Source organism: Polistes fuscatus, unplaced genomic scaffold (assembly GCF_010416935.1).
Source record: "Polistes fuscatus isolate 324 unplaced genomic scaffold, CU_Pfus_HIC Scaffold6, whole genome shotgun sequence".
Classification (NCBI taxonomy): Eukaryota; Metazoa; Arthropoda; class Insecta; order Hymenoptera; family Vespidae; genus Polistes; species Polistes fuscatus.
Genome location: NW_025113140.1, coordinates 5,771,544 through 5,792,027, shown reverse-complemented (window position 1 = coordinate 5,792,027; position 20,484 = coordinate 5,771,544). Strand labels below are relative to the sequence as shown.

The window sequence follows — 20,484 nt, the reverse complement described above, 5'->3', positions numbered from 1 at the left end:
GAAGAAATATTCAATACTTTGTCTATAATAAAAATAATATTTTTAAAACCTACGATATACTAGTCCACGTAAAAACAAGGATCAGATAATAAGTACATGTAACATGATTTATAAATATAAAAAAAAAAAAAAAAAATACTTTTACTTTCATCACAGAAGTTCATCGACAACTGCATCATCAAAGTATCGGCAAATATACTTAAAGTAATATCTTTTTTTTTTCTTTTTCTCCCACTATACTCTGTATATATCACTTAAAAATGTTGAAGTGTAAAAAAACTACATTGTATATAATATTTAACCCTTTAGTTCTCAGCGACTCATATACGAGTCATCAGTCCCCGACCCATAAAAGGGGTCGTAAAATGTAACGATAGAAAATTGATATGGAACGATACTCGTGTCGGTACATGTCGTAAAAAAAGGGTTAATATTTAGAGAATCTTTCGAAAAAATATCTAATATCGACATAGAGAGAGTGAGAGAGAGAAAGAGAGAGAGAGAGAGAAAGAAAGAAAGAAAGTAATAAAAAGATCACTTTTACGTAATAAGATTCATTTCCTCTGTCGGTGTATGACTTTTTCCAGTTCTCATGAGAATCTTTTCCGATCTATTGTCCAACGAATTGTCTTTGCTATCTTCGCTGCCAGGCCTACTGGGTATCATCTCGAATTCGTTCGAATTCGTTTCAGATTGTAACTCGAGTAACGCTAAATCATCAACCTCTCTCAAATGATCCATTCTGTTATCCAAACTATTGATTTTATTAGCTTCGTTACCATTCTTACTTTCCGAAATTTCAATTAAACGCGTTCTATCCTTTTGTTCTTCTAGTTTGTTTACATTTTTAGAATCAAACGAGCTCGTTGTCCTAATCAAACTTAATTCAACGCTCTTATTGTCACCATTGTTTCTATACGATTTTCCAAAACTCTTGAAACTTTCCTTCTCCTGTTTGCGTCCTTCGAAAAGTGGCTCATTTCTTTTGTAATTTTCAACATTCCTAGATTCTATTACTTTGTCGTCGTTTTCGGGTGAATTGGTCAGTCTTTCGGAAGCATTGTCATTTCTTTCATCCTTTTCCTTTTTCAGAGCAGCCAATTCAGCTTCCTTCATAGCCGAGTGAATAACTGGTTCCGCCCAAAGACCAGGATTGAAAGATGGTCCTGTACCACCTAATTCGGCAGGTAAAATGTCCGTTGGCAAATGTTCGTGGAGTGTACTGAGATTATTTCCGTGTAAATATATCTGGAATAATATTAAATTCATTTAAATTGTATTCATTGAAACGTTCAAACTTATTAACGAAATTAAATGAAATTTTATTCAATGGCAAATGTATTATACGTAAAACTCACTTTATTACGAGTTTTTTCATCCAGGAAAGGTTTAACAAGAGCCAGAGTTGCTTGAACATATAAAGGAGCTGAGAGGAAGTGTATGGCCTTGAATCTAGCCGGAAATCGACCACGAAGCGCAGCTATCAAGTTTCGTAGAGCTGCTGCACCTAATGCACCTCCTTGCCTAAGTGAAAATCCACTCCAATCTACCACTGCTACGAAACCGGAGTGCTGTAAATATCAAATAAAAGATAAGCGTATTTGAATTATCCGGATTATTTACTTAAGTTTATTTTTTCATCTGTTCTAATTTAATAATTTTCTTTTTCAGCAAACTTACCTGATTTCTTGGATCTTGAATAAGAATTTCTAAAACCAGAAAAATTGCTCGTTGAACTGATAACGCTGGTACTGCGATTGGATCCCATTGCGAAGCTAGAATTACTAGAACACACCTACCTTTCCTGAAAATCAAATATTATTTTCCTAGATTGACATAAACGTAAATTTATTATTGTTCAATATGTTATATATTGCATCAGTTTTTTATCAGTTATATTATTTAATATTATTATCATTTTTATCATTTTTATCATTTTTATAGGACCGGATTATATTATTTCAGTTTTGTGAAATAAAAAAAATGATTACAAATCTTAAGTGTTACAAAGTAATACTTTTGATTACATTCAACAAGTTTTATGATACATTTAGTTAAAGCAGATAAAATTATATAGATCTTAAACTTACCTATCGCGAGCAGGTAAAACACCAGGTATACCAGCACGTAAGGCACGTTGAAGAGCAGGATCACGAGCAGTAAGGTTGCCAAATATATCTTGCCGATGTGCTATCTGAGCTTGATAAGCAGCTATCAGAGCAGCTGCTTGTTCTGCTCGATACTTCCGGGCAAGCAGGAAACGCGTAATATATTCGTCCGTACAATTGTTCAAGTCTAGAACAAGTCAATAATGATAAGTTAAAAACACACATGCATATATTTAATATATATAAATTTAAAAGAGAAAAAAAAAATATGAAAAGGATGATAAAGGGACGGGGTCATTGTTATGCTCAAGGCGAAACGGGAAGCGGTTTGAATACGGACGCGGAATTATATCGGGCAGGAAGGCACGAACCAGACTTCACCGGAAATTCGAAGCTTTTCAAGTTAGTCACTAACTACTCTTCTAAAATATATTCTTTGTTTATTTGTACATTATTATTATTCGATTGGCCAAGAAGGGTTGTTGATATTTTATAATATATAAAATATTTAATTATTAATATATTGTAAAATGTTTTAATAAAACGTGATAGTATTATTTATTTAAGTATAAAATACTAAATATATTAAATCCAAAATATTAATGTTGCTCGTTTAATTATTAATATATTACAAAATGTTTTAATATAAAATGCAATACAATATCTGCGTTATTTATTTAGATATAAAATACTAAACATATTGAGTAAAAAATATTAATGCTGCTTGTTTAATTATAAATATATTGAAAATGTATTTTAATTTAAAATGTAATATACAGTGTGTCTATATTATTTATTTTAATATAATAAAAATGACTACGCAACTTATATATATATATATATATTGACCAACCCAATATATATTTTCGTGTATATGAAGTTGAATGTAGTATACAAAAATGTTCTTACCCACATCCGGCATTTCTCGAAGGATCGCTCGAACCGATTTAATGGCCAGCTTTTTGTCTCGCTTGTCCAACCTCACATCTTCTTGGTAAATGCTCCGAGAAAGCGTTGTACTTGCGTGACCACTCGGTGCCCACATATATTCGCAATACTCCGACATGTTTTCAAATATTATTCCCTCTTTTCTTCTTCAATTAAACAAGAGGAATTAATCCTGAAAGAACAAAAAAAAAACAAAAATAATATCGATTTTACATATCAAACAATATTATTAATCGTTTAATAATTACTGTTATTTATTATATATTTCTATATTAACTATCGTAATACTCGTAATATGAAATTCGAGTACACCGATCGAATTACATTGTCCGAATCTGATCGCTGAACACTCTTTGCTAACCGAGTAAATTTTTTATTTAAAAATAAAACTCTGACAAATGTTGACTTAAAAGATCAGTGTGTCTACAAACGCACCCATGAGTAAATAAACTCTAGCTCGAGTAATCACTATTTATCATTTTTATATTTTTTTTTCCTGTTTACGGTTTTTTCTTCTTTTCTTTTACAAAACCATTAAAAAAATATTTCCGTGACTTTCCCAGGGAAGTCACGGCAAATATGAGAAATTGAAGAAAATTATATCGAATGATTAATCATAACTGTTATTCGTATCTCGTAGGATAAAACGGTTACTCATTATATCAACTTAAATACATTAACCTAAATAATGAGAGCATCGCGTCTTCCCCCTCCCCTCCACTCCCATCCCCTTTCATTTCTTTCTTCAAAAGGTGCATGAATTCTACGATGATTCATCCAAGTCAAGGACCAAAGATCTTCAAGTTTTACCAGGTTAAAAAAAGAATCCTATTGAAAGGATATAAGATCGATGGATCTATCGATCGATTCAGATAGATCAGTGACCAATATACTCCTTCAACTTTCTAAGAGAATGAGTCATCGTCGAAGAAGGCGAATCACCTCGGGAATCAACAACTCCTTTCGATAGAAAAAACTCTTTTGATCAATTACGACCATCGAAAGTCATTCCAAACCGTTAGAATACAGTCGATTACAACACCCGTTACACATAACATTCGTGGATCGAAATCTTATGATATTGTTCGAGTCATTTCCGTGATTATATTTCAATCCATGCAAGCATTGCATAATTAAAAAAACTCGTAACAAGATAAATAAGACATAAGAGAAGAAGAAGAAGAAGAAGAAGAAGATAAAAAGGAAGTGAAGAAACGAAGATAATTATAATGAACGTGTCGTATCATTTATTATTAATAAATAATTCGTTAACTCGCACATATCTCACTAGAATTTACACAGCACCACCAAGATTAATTAAAATGCACACTAAAAAACTGTTCAATTAAATTTCATTATTAATTGAAATACTTGCGTACCTCGTGATCAATCTTCTCGGATGATAATTATTACAAATCCAAGGACGATGGTAGAAAATGAAGAAAGATAAATTATGATAAAACAAAAATGACAGTAAGGATCTCAGAGATCGAACGTTCAAAAGGTAAGCTCGATCAGCAACTGACAGGTCGCCGATAAAATCGCATGCTAGTGGTCGTTGTTCACCAGAGTTATAGAGTGTAGCTCTTGTGAAATATGAAAGAGCAGGATAAAAAGAGAGAGAGAAAGAGTTTTATAAACGTGTGTGTATATGTATGTATGGAGTGAGAAAGAAAGGAAGGATTTTCAGTTGAGTTGTGAAAGATAGAAGAAGACAAGAAGAAGCCGGTTACCTGTAAGAGGGAGAAACATCGGCCAAAAGAGTAAAACAAGGACAGGATAAGCCGGTTACCAATGAGAATGTGTAATTTCAGTGTGTGTATATGTGTGTGTGTTGTGTATATGAGAAAGAAAGAAAGAGAAGGGAATATGGAGGATGAGGAAAAGAGAAGAGTGGGAAAAATGGAAGCTGACTCACCAACTTTCTGCTCGTTGCGCCGCTATTGTGAACCCGTTCTCCGAAAAATTCAACAACGTACATCGCTGTGGTACATTGGCGTCGACAGAAAGAGAGAGCCTACTGTATTCGAGTACTTACTTTTAATTCTTATGTGTATATATTACGTGTATGTGTGTTTGTGGAGACTCATCAGGGCAGGTGTAAGAAAAATGATCAGAAGGAATCATTTTGGTGAACGAGACATAACATCCAATTTTTTAGATTGAGATACAGTTGGTTTCTCGATTTTATTTCTTATTTATTCATCGAAATTATATTGGCATCAAAAAAGAACCATTTTTGGTAAACCATTAACATTGAATGATTTTTTATAGATTGAAATATACAGTTGGTTTTATGATTTTACTTTTTATTTACTAGATATGTTAATGCAATTGATCGAAATTATATTGGCATCAAGAAAGAACCATTTTTGGTGAACAATTAACATCGAATGATTTTTTTTAGATTGGAATATACAGTTGGTTTTATGATTTTACTTTTTATTTACTACATATATGTTAATGCAATTGATCGAAATTATATTGTCATCAAGGAAGAACCATTTTTGGTGAACAATTAATATCGAATGTTTTTTTTAGATTAGAATATACAGTTGGTTTTATGATTTTACTTTTTATTTACGACACATGTTAGTACAATTGATCGAAATTACATTCGCATGGAATTCGAAATGTTCGAATAATATTTATAAATGAAATTTTATTTTATTTGGATACTTATGGAATGATTTAATTGTTTTTAACGTGTTAATAAACTTGTTTTATCGATAAAATGCAACAAAGAAAACATACGACATAGATGGTTTATATCTGGTGGTATGTAAAAACATGAAGTATTTATCTTTGTTCGAATAACGATGAAAATAAATCACTCAAACACTAAACTTTTTCAAAAAGAGAAAGAAAGAGAATAAGTTATTTACGAATGTGTTTGATAGTCACGTTTTGCAAACTAGTTGATTGGAGTACGTCCAATTATGCCGAGTCAATAAGACTATTTTAAAATTCTACGTGCATTGTAAATTGTTTTTAATTAAAACGTCTTATTTATGTCTTTTTTTTAATTTGTTGTTTATAACTATTTACGATTAAAAACTAAAAAACTAACCTAATGGATTAGATCATAATGCATGAATATAATACATTTATTATTTTTAGGATACCATATATGTAAATATATTACTCATAAATGTAAAATGTATATATAAAAATATATGTAAAAATATATACATAAATGTAAATGTAAAAAAAAAATGTATTCAAGATATCGATATAAATTGATTTATAGGTAAACATTTGTAATTAAAATAATTTAGTTGATAAATTACGACCATCATAAAATAAAAATTGTTTAAAAGCATTTCAATTTGTGATAACACCAATGGATTTTGAAATGAATATTAATCATCGGTTTGAGATTATTGCATCTTTTGTAATACTTCAAGGACGAAACTCGGCGATATATCGAATGACACACGGATCGATATTTTCGAACGTGTTCTCTTTGAGATACATTCGTGATACGTTTATAGAAAATATCTATTAGAATTTTGCAATGGAAAATGTTTCTTTTGCGAATGAATTCAATTTAATCAAATGTAGTTTGAAAGTATTTTCATTTTTTTCTTTCCTTCTTCAAGGTTTATTTTATTTTTAGTTATGCACTTATTGAGAAATAATATTATTTAAAATGGAATGGAAAAACGAGTTGGTACAACGCATTGATACATGCGTAATTCATGTTTACAAGTTGCGTGGAAGCGAAGCAAACCGTAACACACAACATCATCGAGGACGCAGGTTACGTAATATGACGCTCGAGAAACGAACTGGTAAAACGAAATGAAAAAAATTCCCTGCCAATCTTTTTTCTCTCTGCCATATCTGAGGATATTCGATTAATCCTACAAACGTAATATCGGATTACCTTATTGGCTTAAAAATATATGTCTACTTTTCACGTTGCGAACAAGGTCAAAAATGTCTACTTGCTAGTTTTTTATTCGTTAATTATTCATTTTCGTTTAATCACAGGATAGTTTTAGACAGTTAACTGTAAAATCAATGACATTTCAATTGACTACAATGGAACTAGCAAGAATATGAAAAACTTTTGACTCATACTTTATCAACTTCCATTAATAATATTAATTTATTACATTGCCAAAATGAAAATGTAATTTTAATGTTTAGCATTATCAACTCATATCTTGAAGATAGTGGAAGAGTAATAGGTTGAACCAAGCTAACGTGTTGTCAGCAGTTCAAGTTGGAATTCCTTTTGAGGACGTTTCCATGACGAAAAGTTCGAACGAAACCGATTATCGATTTATCACTGGCTTATCATTTGCAAAGCTGAAATAACCTAGGACAAGCTTATCGGTTTTCTATCTTTTTTCCTTTTTTCTCTTTGTTTTCTTTTCTTTTTCTTTTTCTCTTTTTTATCGATTGAAATAAAAAAAGACACAGTTAACATAATATGAAGCTCATGTCAATTTACCAGACGTTTCATATTTACCCAACGAGGAAAGATCTTATGAACCTCGTTTATTTTCATTCGTATAAAAAAAGAAAATTACTTTGAATTTAATTTAAGAAATAAAAACGTTAAAAACTTGAAAAGAAATCTTTAATGAAAATCTTTAATGTAAAAAAGTCAATGACATTTAAATTGACCATAATGGAGTCCACAGTGATACCGAAAACATTATATCTCAAGAACGAATAATCAAATAAATTAATAAAGTTGAAAGGTACTTAAAAATATTATTTTATCAGTGTTTTATTTATATTAAGGACCGTTTGCTTAAAATACATTCACCAATTGGTATATCGAAATGTATGTGAAACAATTAACAATTGTTAAAACCATCATACAGTTGTCAATGAACTTTTGACATTGAGAATTGACATTGAGATTGAATGTATCATTTGGTCTCTAAATCATTTAATTCGTTTACAATATAAATAAACAAAAGAAAAAAAATATATGTCTGCAACGACGAAAAAAGATAATACACTACAAATACGAAGAAACATTTAATTGTAAGTATCGAATTGAAACAAAAACAATACTAAAGTATTCAAACATGTAAAAATAATTCGAAATTTCTTACCAAGTATTGCTAAATAAATTCTTTTCAATATCGCAACACGTAAAACACAAAAATTGCACTTTGTTTTTGTAAGTATAGCACAAATAAAAAAAATGAAAAAAAAAAGAAAATAAGATCCTTCGTATTATTCCTTTAGTGTTTGATGTTTTTGTTTAATAGGAAGACTATGATATTTTGTAGTTGCGCGAATTGTTGCGCTCGAATTGGTTCGAAGTAATTCGAACCAACTTGTCGAGGAAACAGTCCAGCGCGAAACTGACAGTTCGAAACAGTTAACCCGGTAACCGACCTGCGGACTATAAACGAAGGCGCCACTTTATGGATTCCCCGAACATTCATCAGGACTGTGACTTTGTATAGTCAGTTGGTACCGAATAACAACGAGTGTAACTTGAAAGAAAGGTGCCCTGTTCTCTCTTCTTACCAGCAATTGATTATTCTTTCGATTCACTAATAAATGTAAACATTCGCCATTAATTTTGTCACATTTTTTCGACTCATTATTTTTATTATCTTATCATTTTGTCTAATAATGTCTAATAATGTCTAATTTTGTCTAATAATTATTACAAAAAAGTTTTATTTTATCTTCTGATAAGTGATTTGTATAAAATCGCATGTATGTACTCACGCCAACTTTTAATACATACACACACACACACACACAGACATACTCGTAATCGTTTTTGTGTTAATTACAGTGAATTGTAGAATTGAATATTTTTAATTTTAAAATATGTATTTTTAACTACGAACGAAGTAGTTTTTAGTTGGTTCGTCGATCGGTTGGACAAGCAACGTTACACCAGAGGTAAAGCTTATGAACTAATAGTACAGTCAGCACCCATGTTGTGTCACTGCATGCATTCAAGTATCTCTAATAAGCCGGATATTTGCTTAACTTATGATCATTGAAGCGAGACAGTAATAATCAGGATTTAAAATCACTTCATATCAATAATTAATGATCCCCAATTTTCATAGATCACACACACACACCACACACACATATTCTCTCAATATTGTAACATTCGTTTGAAATAAATATTAAGATTTTTCAACGGGTCATGAAAAGAACATCATATAATAGAGTCCATACATTATTGGAGAGCATAAATTAAGAGCCATTTACGATGAACGAGTGTATGTAATCAAGTACACACTTCAGTAGAATAAAAAGTTGTTATAAGAATAATACTGAAAATTTTCCAGACACATTATATTACGTATTAAGCTATCGTTAGTCTTTTATTTAAATTAATCTTTTTATTCAGAATAAATACGTTTTTATATTAACTGTCGCTGATCAAAGTTTATAAAATAGTATACTAGTAAAAAATCATTCTCGTCATTAATTAGATTTCGTTAATGTAAAAAATAAAATTATAACTGATTAATGTTGTATCCGGGATTATATAACATCTTTTATTATATCGCGTAAAACGATAACATTTACTCGATTCGGCATAATATTCATAAATTATAAATTCATTTAGACACCAAAATAATTTGATGGTAGTCCAATCCTAAATGATTAGGAACGATCTTTGAACCATCGATAAAAATATTTGCTTATTAAATCATATTAATAAAATTAATATATCCTGCTGTGATAATAACTAAAATAATAAATAATTTTTATATCATAACACGCGCGCGCGCGCACGAATAAATTGATTATTAGAAATAAATGTTAAATAAATAAATAATAAACTGAACGCTTGCAACTTATAAGATCATCTTTGAATCTGTTTAAAAAAAGTCATACATTTAAAATTAAATATTATTAAATTTATATACATATGAAATTAGAGAAGAAACACTACTAGTCTCGTTTGTTAATTCTATTTTTATATCAAAGTAAAATAATCTTGCAAGAAGTTCAACATCTAAACAAAAACTAATAACTCACTAAACAAAAACTTTGTTATCCGAGTAAAAGCATTTTATCTTGAAAGATAAAAAAGAAGTCCGCGTTGTTTTATTTCACAGCTATATCGGTTAAATGATTAAAAAAAAAAGGAGGAGTGGGGTAGAGGACGAGCTAGAAAGAAGTTGCAGCACGTATCATTCATCAGTTTGAAATCAACTTCTCGCGGGAAATGTTCAAGATTTTCACGTAGATTTATTGATAGTAATAAAACAACTAATCGCATTAGATTATTCTCTAATCTAAAAAGGAAAACGGTATTATATTATTTCATATATTAAATTATCTTCATGATAATCATATCTCGAAATAAAATTAAGTTTCATCGATTATTCAAATTTATTTGTATGAAACATAAATGTTTGTGTTTGCATATACACGTTTATCCCATAAAATTAATCTTAACTATAATTTTATCGATCTAATCCAATTTTCTTTCAATTGCTTATTAAATTATTATAAAAAAAGTGATTATCATTACAGAATGAAATGAAAACCAAAATTTATATTTACATTTTAATTACAGCAAGTAAGGTACAATTTTAATATTTTTTGTAATTACAGGATAAAAGATAAACGTTTCTTCTTACAAAGTGTTAATTTATTCACATGATTATAAGTGATTACTTTAATAAGATTGAAAGAAACAATACTGTCACTTACAACCGAAAAAGTTTCGTGTTAGGAACACGGTTGAGAGTTCTCGTTCAATTGTATTTTAAGAATCTTCATTGGTTTTTATCTTTTTTATAATATTGATTGATTGTTATATAATAATAAAATTCAATAAATTTATAGTGCAAGTTTTGAATAAAATTCATCATCGAAATTGGATAGAAAAAAGTCAGTGCGAGTGTAATCATTTTTGTATTTTAAACTGAAAAATTTTTAGTTACATTCAAATACATTAGAAATGAACGATGTTATAACAAATAAGATCGAATAAAAGTCATTTTGATTTTGAACACGATCATTTCATCGATCATAATTACCACAATCAAGTATTAACTTCAATAATTTATTTCTCTTACGTATCGCACATTGCACACGCTATTGCAAACATGAAAACAAAAATCATCTATGACATACTAAAATTCTTCGATTATATTATCTAAACAAAAAATATTATTTTAAACGAATAATCGTTGATAAATAGACTCACGTGTCTGTTTAAATATGTATCAATTTTTTGATGACATTTTTTATTGTAAATTCATCTATTTACATAAGAAAATTACTAATTTATTATTTGGAATTTTTGTCTTACGATCAAGACTTTTTGCATCTCGTCTCGATTATAATTTATACACATGCATACAAAGATTCGCATGCACGCATACACACACATACATAAATACATATCGATTCAAATGCGTAAAACTCATACAACTTCAGAATAAACTTATTACAAGCCGCTTTCACATACATTAATTCGAAAAGAAATTGAAATAAATCAATAAATTAAAATATGTCTTCTTTTTTTTGTTTTGATTTGTTTCAGGAAAAATCTGACACAAGATGGAATTTTTAATTCACAGTGGGCTTCTCTCCATGGCCCTTGCTTCGATAATTAATATCAATAAAATGCCATTTTTCCCACCATACAGCAATTTATTTAAAAACTTTAATCCTGGACACTTGATGTTTCTGACGATTTGGAACTGTGTAAGTAGGATTTTTATTAAAAATTTATTTTTCCTTCTTGACACATTGCGATATTTTTCATTGTTGATAACTAATAAGTATTTTACGAAGACGAAAATTACCATGAATCCAACGATAATGCTTTTTTATCTCTGAAATATTCAAATTTTATTATCATTGTGAAATTGAGAAGTTTGATAATATAATTGAAAAAATATTTCTACATTAGATCATTCAAAAGTAATTTCGTTTTTTCAATGGAAAATAAAAGACAATTTTCTCATACCCGTGTAGAAATAAATATATATATTATATTTGTAATATATAAGATTATATTACATTTATATATTAAATAGATACATATTTTATCGTCATTTTTATATCTAGGATAATATAAATGTTTTATGTTTTAAATATATTTTAGAAGTATATAATATACACTTTGTATATTTATTATCGATATTTTTACAAATATATTTATTTCTACGCGGGATATTTAGAATCCAAGACGTTTTAAATGATCATGTTCAGTCGAATTTGATAAATTCAATTTCTCACCTATTTCTCGCATTATTTTACTACAATTAGCATCCACCAAACTTTTTTGAATCGAATCACAAAAAGAGTTCCTATATTAGATCCGAAGTGTCTATCGTTAAAATATCAAATGATTTTGAAATTTTGAATAATATCAGGTATCGATAAACGCAAGTAACATAATTATTTTTCTTAAACAAACTATTAGTATCTAAGTTCGTTAAAAATACGTGTATTAAAAAATACATCCTGATAATTTTTGGAAATTGGAATTACCGATTACGTTAAACATAATAAATTACATGTATTAAAAAATACATCCTGATATTTTATCAAAATTGAAATTATCGATTATGTTAAACATAATAAGAGATAATTAGCATTTCTATATGTTGTATAAATTTTAATGAGATATTTTATTATCGTCAAAGTCGAGTTTCTGTTAATCTTGTCAATTAAATTCTTTTCAAATAAAAATAAAAGATTAAAAAAAAACTCAAAGAAACTAGAATCAAGGTTAGAATACTTAATTAAAATAGTGATGTAAGACATTAATAAAAATGGAGAACCGCCATCTTATCTAACAATTCATTTCAATTCATTCGAAACTCTGGAGCATCGGAAATACGCTTAACGCATTGCGGTTTCAAACGGTTATATAGCAAATCCCGTTCGATTTCTTGCATTTCACGTTGAAGAGTATGAAGCCTTCGCCTGGGAATATAATAGGGTGCATAATTTATGACGGGATGCTGGAAGATAGAGGGAGAGAGAGAGAGAGAGAGAGAAAGAAAAAAAGAAACAAAAGAGAAAAACAAAAATGGTATAACACATGAATGATTCATTTATCCACGAGCATACGCAATGTACAATTATACTTCCTAGCTCATTAGCAAACACATATACACACAGCACGTATATATTTATATATATATATACATACACACACACATATATATATGCATTTAAAAAACATATTATAAAAAGCTATCACCTATGTGTTATCATAACAACAGGTGAAACACTATTACGACATAATTGTAATTATCTCTTCTAGTTTCCTTATTTTGTTATTTCTTACTTTTTTTTTTAATTTGCCTCTCCCAACTCAGATATAACGCATAAAGAATATATTATATGAGTATTATAAAAGTGCAAGCATGTTTACTTGTATATATTTCCCCCGGAAATCTACGACTACGACTATGACGATGTAATGGAGCATGCGCGTTTTGGTCTGCGCAGAAAATCAACTGCATACTTGTCGCCGTCGTCGTAGTCGTCGTCGTAGTCGTCGTCGTTGTCATCATCGCTCTGCTTCGTCATCGTCCATCTCTTTTTTATTCATTTCGGAATAAAACACTACAAACTGAACTACATTTAGAATGAACATTTCCCGCATTTTCCTATCTCGCGTGTCAAACTATTTAAACACAAGGAAGCATACGCGTATTAATTTGAACAATCTCCTTTCCTCCTCTCCCTCCCCCCTCCCCCTCATCATCCCCCCTTTGCCAAAATCGATAACAATACTTTTCACTTTTCGATGTCAATATCCAATATAATTCCAATTTATTCTCAGACGATCGTTCGATGCTAATCATATGTAATTCATCTCACATAATAATAAACACTATCAATTAGATAAATCTAATCAATTCGATGTCAATTAAAAATAGATAAGAGATTATAAAAGAGGAAAGATCGTATAAAATAATCCCCTCCCCCTCCCCACTCTAAAGAGGAAGTATAATATAACAGGAAAAATGGTAGTAGTGGTGGAACACCAGTATACGTCTGTTACGACACAAACTCACATCAGTTACCTACCTGATACGATATTGTGTCTTGTCTATACTAGTTAAATAAATGCATCATACTTATATTGCGTGCGTTGCATAACTTACGGAAAGAAAGAAGTATGATTTGGAATTTGAACAATTGACCTTTAAGATTTCGCAGTACTATTTCTTCTTCTTCTTCTTCTTCTTGGTGTTTATTTTTTCTCATTGTTGTTAGGTTCAATGTATTTGGTTTTTCTATTTTTTCGTCCAACCCATTCCAATTAGAATTTTTCTTCTCTCTCTCTCTCTTTCTCCCTCGTTTTCTCTCTCTTTCTCTCTTTCCAAAAGCCACTCGCATGCTCGAAAGTGAACAAGCATCAGAACGAACGTGGCCGCGCACGCCTTTTCTTTCCTTTTCCCCTCTTTCAATCTTTCGCTCTTTCTCTCTCTTTCTCTCTCTGTCTCTGTCTCTTTACTACCCTTTCTCTCTCTCTTCCTTCTTCCACCTCTTTTTCTCTCATCCGTCAGTAAGTAACAGTCTGCCGAGAGGATCGGAGCACGAGCTACGCGAATCATCAAGTTCAACGATTTTTATCAAGGTTTTTTCTTTTTTTATTTCTAACACGGATAATAATCAACATATAGATACATAGGTAATTGTTTTTTTATTTCTTTTCTCTCTCTATTTCTCTCCCTTTCTCTCTGTCTCTCGTATTTCTGCGTCGTTCAAATAAAAATATGATTGGTCGATAACACTATTCGTTAATAAATAATATTTGTAAATCGGTCGAATGAGAAAAATTAAAAAATTACGAATACGTACGGTGTAAATACACGTATAGGAGTAGAGGGTTGAAATGGGGAGGGGGGGGGTAGGATTGGCTCCTACCCGCGTGTCATCCAACTTTATAGCTGAGGAAAAACAAAATAAAATATACGAGGGAGAGCGATGATGCGAATAAAAATAGAAAAATATCAGAAAGCGAATGTGCTCTCACAGTGAGTACGAGAGAGAGAGAGAGAGAGAGACAGACAGAGAGAGAATGAGAGTGAGTGTGTGAGTATGAAAGGAGACACGTGTGAAAGACATGCCGCTGTGATATGCAACTACATCGATGAACGATGATAAAAAAACAATGTTTGACCCTTTCTATAGGGTCATCTTCGTGAACGCGTAATTAACACATCTAATGATTTGTAAATTATCTCTTTTTATTTTTTAATTTGCTCATTTTTCGTTATTTGTCAGCAATTTTTGCTTATCTTGTCAAAAAAGTCGAATGATTGTTACTGTAACGCAAATTTATGAGTGAACATTATTTAAGAAAAGAGAAAAAAAAACAAAGGAGAATAATATTACATAAGGATAAAAATATGTTGCGGTAATATTGCAAAATGTTTAAATGTATTTTGTTTTATTTGCTGAAGATGATTTAATTTAAACAGGTCAGTAGGCAGTTATTATATTTCAAATATTAATGTAAACGTAAGCATTTTTAGCCAAAAAATATGAGTATAAATAAAAAATATAAATTTTGACAACGAGAATACAACGATAACGGTTGAAACATTCGAATATTTTATTTTTATCTTTACAGTTAGATTACTTTAAAAATTTGTTATTTGTCCTATTTTAAAATAAACGAGTCAGCCCGATTAATCATATTTGTAGTGTTCAGTCGATAACATGTATATGAATTTTAATAAAAATAATATACGCAAATAATCGCAAAGAACGATAATTTCGATTGATAGCTTACATAAAATAAAATAGTACAGCAATTCTCTCTGATGAAAAAAGAAGAATAAAAGCAGACGACGAGATACGCGCGCGCGCGCGCACACATTCTATTTTAAATAGAGAACAGATTCGGTGTCTTGAGTGATTTTTATTCTTTTTTTAAAAAAAAGTACAGAGATACACTTGACACGTGCATGCAAAGATAGAAGAAATTACTACCTTGAATTTTCATCTAATTATCTCGAAATCGTGAATTCATCTAATTGATAACAGAAAAAAAGCTAGATAAGATTAATAAACAACGAATGAAGCATAGAAAGAAGTTAAGAGTTAGAAGAAGGAAAGGAAAAGAGAGAGAGAATAAGATGAAAATGAAGATGAAGATGAAGATGAATATAAAGATAAAGAAGAGAAACCCTTAGAGTACATCAGCAAACGAGGCCTAGTTTCTATCTTTCGCTATCTCCGTTATCGATCCAAACACGATCGTGTCTCGGCTGGTTGACAGTGAAAGAACCCAATACTGAAAGAGATAGAAATAGTATGAATGTGTATGTATGTGTGTGTATGTGAGTTTTGTAAAAGACGAAAATATGGTCAAAAGGATGAAAAGGTTATTACAAAATTTAGAAATTCACGGTGCAATTAGTAGCGTTATAATTTAGGTCATAAATATATATATATATATAAAACTAGATAAAAGATTATGTTTTTTAAAATAGAAACTTAAATGAAGGAATAGTCTATGTATTATTCCAGAAAATTCCTGAGGATTCCAGAAAGAAAGATAAAGAAACTAGCCGTACAAGATGCGAGATTCTATTCTCATAGGATTTCACGCGATTGCATGTTTGCAATTCGCATATTCTGTTTATTACGATTACACGTACACCGTGGTGCCAACGCATATAATGAAGAGCCACAGCGCTTTCGGTGGAAGATTTAAATTTTTCACATTTTGGGACGCGGTTAGTACAGTTTATAAAGGATCATTTTTGTCCTTTATTTTATTCTTTTAATTTACTTATCAACACGTATATTATCTAATTTGTAAGTTATCATTTACTATGACGTGTCTATCCTTGTAGTTGAAAAAGAATCTTTTAACACTAAAAACCCGTTTGTAATCCAAACGTTTTCCTTATTGTCCTAATCTAATCCTAAAAAACGAAAAGAAAAAAGAAAAAGAAATAGATTTATATGGTAAACCGCTTAATATGGTCGTAACTCTTACAACATCTCCTCTTATTAGCAACAGTCTACCCAGCTACCCAGCAACCTAGCTACCTAGCTACCTAGCTACCTAGCTAACTCGTTATGTAATCGGTGAAAACACAACGAGGATACATAATAATATATCTGTGATGAAGAAAATAAGAAAAGGTGTATTAACCTTTCGACTATAATCCAAAGACTAGCGGTGCGTTATCCTACAAGTAAAAAAAAATACAATTACTTGGGTTGACAAGGGCCCCAAATTCTACAAAATTCTAATTATTATTTAAATAAAAATCATATTCAATTCTACACACTATACTTAGGGTCTCCCGCGTTCACATATACTCGGAACTCCGTAAAGTTCAAACTCCAAAGTCTGATAATAATCCTGTTTGATTTGTTCAGAAACTAAAAAGGGAAGAATCAAGCAAACGTTTCAAGTTAAACCCGATGCGGTTGGACTGTAGTATACTTCTGCTATTATACCGATTATAGTAAATGAGCCTAGTTTTTATTCGTTACGTGTTATTCAATACGAGTATGTACTATGTAGTAGGATTCCATTTATCGATTTCTGTTACACTCTTTCCACTTTCCTAGAAATTTTCTTCCGGGTTTTTGATTGTACATTTTTATTCCCATCAAACCGCTTTCCGCGTAATTCAATTTTGTTATTTAATAGATCATTTCAAGCATCTCAATTTTTATTTCTATCCTTTGAAAATAAAACAACAAATAACAAGTTACAATTTTTTGATAGATGCCTCTCCTTGTCTTATTCTTATTCTTAATCGGCTATTATATTTTCTATGCACGTGTTAAGCGACTCTTATTGAATAGCAACGTCATTTTGTCGCCTTCGTAACATCACAAGCCTCTTATCCAATAATTGACTCTAACACGAAAGTTAATTCGTTATTTACAAATCCACTGATTACATCATTCCAAAGTATCATTAACTCTTAGAATTTCAAAATTTGTACAAATTCTATTTTAGCATTCATTTCCATACACGTTTCTTATTCTAACAACTAACAGCCAATCTACTAGTAGATTCTTTATTACGACATATTTTCTAGGTTGTCCAGTATTGATTCATTTGAATTTTATTACCACATAGCAAAGAAATAAAAAAGTAGACTTTTTCATTTGAAATAAAATCTGTGAAATAATGAACAATTGATTAATTCGTAATTTGTTGTTTCAGATATTACAAGCGATATTCTTTTTAATATGCCTCATAAACGATTTTTATGGTACCAATGCAGTTGCCCCAAAGAAACCACCATTTATAAGGAAATTAAAGGATTATTTGTTCGGGGCTCTTTGTTTTCCTGTAGCCATGGTATGAAAAAAATGATGATTGTCTTAAAATGAAATTATTTTCAATATTATCATATTAATAATATTCGTTACAGTTCGTGGGGATTACGTTTTGGGGGTTAATGTTCATCGATCGTGAATTGGTATTACCAAAAGCATTAGATCCATATTTTCCATGGTGGTTGAATCATCTGATGCATACGATGATCATGGTCTCAATCGTTATCGAGTTATTGTTAGCACCACGAAAATATCCTAAACGATCGCATGCTATTTCTGGTCTCCTAGGATTTACGCTTATTTACTTAGTCTGGTAAGTTTAATTTGATTTATGAAATATGAAAAGAAACATCAATACGTCGGTTCTCATTTATTGGACAAACTTTTAACGAATTTATTATAATTGTAATAATGAATGAATTTTTTATTAAAGGATCCACGTGATATATTACAAGAACGGCTCTTGGGTATACCCAGTGTTGGAAGTATTGACGCCAGCAATGCGAGTAGTATTCTTTGGAAGTTTATTGATATTCATGTTGTTACTATATTTCACCGGAGAAATGCTGAACAAACTCGTTTGGGGTAACGGTAAAACTAAACAACACAAATCTCATTCCAAGTAAATCCCGCCAAACTTGTCACCGGCAAGTGATCACAAATCATGATCTGCCTCTCCGTCGGTGGTGGTAGTGAATAAAATTTTCTTTTATTGTTCACTTGTTGAAAAAAATGCACGTTTTTTTTTGTTCTTCTTTTTACAAAAAAAAAAAAAGAAAGAAAAAAAATAATAATCATCATCGTTATCAAAACATTAAAACAAACAAAAAAAAAGAAAGTAATGTAAAGGGAACAGACAGAATCCTCCCAGTTCCCGTAAAACACCCACTCTCTCTGAAAAGAATACTATGCATGCACACGGGCAGATTTCACACGGTAAATGCTGCTGAATCGATAATCCAACCTTTTGTTTGGGTCGTGTTAACTTTGCTCAACAGTCTGCAGACTGACTGATTCTGATGCTCAAAGCATGTTTTTAAGTGAGTTTATCTCGCTAAAGCTTTCAAATAATTGTGTTTACAACCCCTATTCCAGTTTTATTTGCTTTTTGTTTTTTTTTTATATTCCCTTACCCTAATGAAAAACTAAAAAGTAATAGTGCCTGGATATAGAGCAAGTGACCGATTGTAAATAAAATTCGGTTTAATTAATAATAATGCGCCTCTCTATTATTAGACTCTCGTCATAATCATTATTTTTGTACTTTTTTATAACGAGAGTATGATACATACAGTGGGTAAAAAAAGTATTGGGAAAAAGAAAAGATATTGAAATTACTAATGAGATTCTTATAAAACCAACGGAATTTTAGAATCGTATAGTTTTCTCAGGTGGTGGAATTAGTGTAGCAAAGTGAAGTGTTCAAATACTTTTTTAACCTACTATATATAGTATAATAATAATAAAAGTAATCAAATATTAATATGGTGTGCACGTAGGGACAAACACACACGCTATAAAGGTATATATCAATCATTATATATATAATTAAAAATATTATACACATTTGAATTCGTTACAAATTTAGAATATATAAAAATCTTGTTGTATAGCAAACAATAAAAGTTAAAATATCTATATACATATATTTGTATCGGATATAGGTAAAAAATACCTAGCAGAGAATAACAACCCAGATTTGAAAGTATTATCCGTGTCAACCGAACGAGAACAAGAGGAAAAACCTGGTCTTGCTTAAACGATGAAAACGAATGATAAAAACGAATAAGAAAGAAAAAGATGAAGAATGTAAGATAAACGTTGTCTACGAGCTTTAAAAAACAAAGCTCTGCTAATAGCATTGTCAAGGATGAGCTTAAAACAATGTCATTGACAAACCTGATTCATTTTCTACACTTTGTGTATTATTTTAATTAGGTTTCGACCTAAAATTATTTTTTGAATGATTATGCGTGAGTCATGTTTTATATTGTTTATACCTAACGAAATATATATAAAATATTTTATACATAAATTTTCTTATGTATAAACATCCTCGCATTAATTAATATTTAAGTATATATTGAAACAATTTTTAATTTTTTATGAAGGGAAACAAAATAGTTCTTTTATATTCCTTAAACTATGATACACTTAGAAGTCTGGCATCATA

General features: G+C 30.3%; 2 protein-coding genes and 1 long non-coding RNA gene across 12 annotated transcripts; 1 reads left to right on the top strand and 2 right to left on the bottom strand.

Moving 5' to 3' along the window:
• Positions 1-229: 229 nt before the first annotated feature.
• LOC122523077 (clavesin-2-like) lies at positions 230-9,042 on the bottom strand. Of its 5 annotated transcripts, none has more exons than XM_043644624.1 (6): positions 8,135-9,042; positions 3,018-3,228; positions 2,091-2,295; positions 1,681-1,804; positions 1,359-1,571; positions 230-1,248 (listed from the first exon to the last, which is right to left on the bottom strand). In XM_043644624.1, exons 2-6 carry the CDS (start codon positions 3,172-3,174, stop codon positions 541-543), a joined length of 1,407 nt encoding a protein of 468 aa, XP_043500559.1. In that variant the 5' UTR covers positions 3,175-3,228; positions 8,135-9,042; the 3' UTR covers positions 230-540. The 5 variants fall into 5 exon arrangements, with proteins under 5 accessions (XP_043500559.1, XP_043500560.1, XP_043500562.1 ...); XM_043644625.1 differs by having other exon boundaries at positions 8,766-9,042; XM_043644627.1 differs by lacking the exon at positions 8,135-9,042 and adding an exon at positions 4,975-6,173.
• Positions 8,861-20,093, top strand: LOC122523078 (androgen-induced gene 1 protein-like). 6 transcript variants are annotated; one of them, XM_043644634.1, is made up of 6 exons: positions 8,861-8,945; positions 11,566-11,729; positions 18,196-18,333; positions 18,407-18,624; positions 18,745-18,896; positions 19,976-20,093. In XM_043644634.1, the coding sequence occupies exons 2-6, from the start codon at positions 11,583-11,585 to the stop codon at positions 20,068-20,070; spliced, it is 750 nt and encodes a 249-aa protein (XP_043500569.1). In that variant the 5' UTR covers positions 8,861-8,945; positions 11,566-11,582; the 3' UTR covers positions 20,071-20,093. The 6 variants fall into 6 exon arrangements, with proteins under 6 accessions (XP_043500569.1, XP_043500568.1, XP_043500567.1 ...); XM_043644633.1 differs by lacking the exon at positions 8,861-8,945 and adding an exon at positions 10,200-10,321; XM_043644632.1 differs by lacking the exon at positions 8,861-8,945 and adding an exon at positions 16,530-16,738 and having other exon boundaries at positions 11,642-11,729.
• LOC122523080 lies at positions 10,913-12,797 on the bottom strand. The gene is made up of 2 exons (XR_006305243.1): positions 12,267-12,797; positions 10,913-11,860 (listed from the first exon to the last, which is right to left on the bottom strand). It is a non-coding gene; the product is annotated as an uncharacterized LOC122523080 (long non-coding RNA).
• Positions 20,094-20,484: the final 391 nt, after the last annotated feature.

What these genes read in the sequence shown, in the direction of transcription:
- LOC122523077 (XM_043644624.1), bottom strand. Translation starts at nt 3,174, where the DNA reads ATGTCGGAGTATTGCGAATATATGTGGGCACCGAGTGGTCACGCAAGT. An exon ending in GTTTTACCTGCTCGCGATAG is followed by an intron (nt 1,805 to 2,090) that starts GTAAGTTTAAGA and finishes TTTGATTTTCAG; the next exon opens with GAAAGGTAGGTGTGTTCTAG. An exon ending in TTCAAGATCCAAGAAATCAG is followed by an intron (nt 1,572 to 1,680) that starts GTAAGTTTGCTG and finishes TGATATTTACAG; the next exon opens with CACTCCGGTTTCGTAGCAGT.
- LOC122523078 (XM_043644632.1), top strand. Translation starts at nt 16,580, where the DNA reads ATGCGAGATTCTATTCTCATAGGATTTCACGCGATTGCATGTTTGCAA. An exon ending in TTTTCACATTTTGGGACGCG is followed by an intron (nt 16,739 to 18,195) that starts GTTAGTACAGTT and finishes TTGTTGTTTCAG; the next exon opens with ATATTACAAGCGATATTCTT. An exon ending in GCTGAACAAACTCGTTTGGG is followed by an intron (nt 18,897 to 19,975) that starts GTAACGGTAAAA and finishes TATCGGATATAG; the next exon opens with GTAAAAAATACCTAGCAGAG.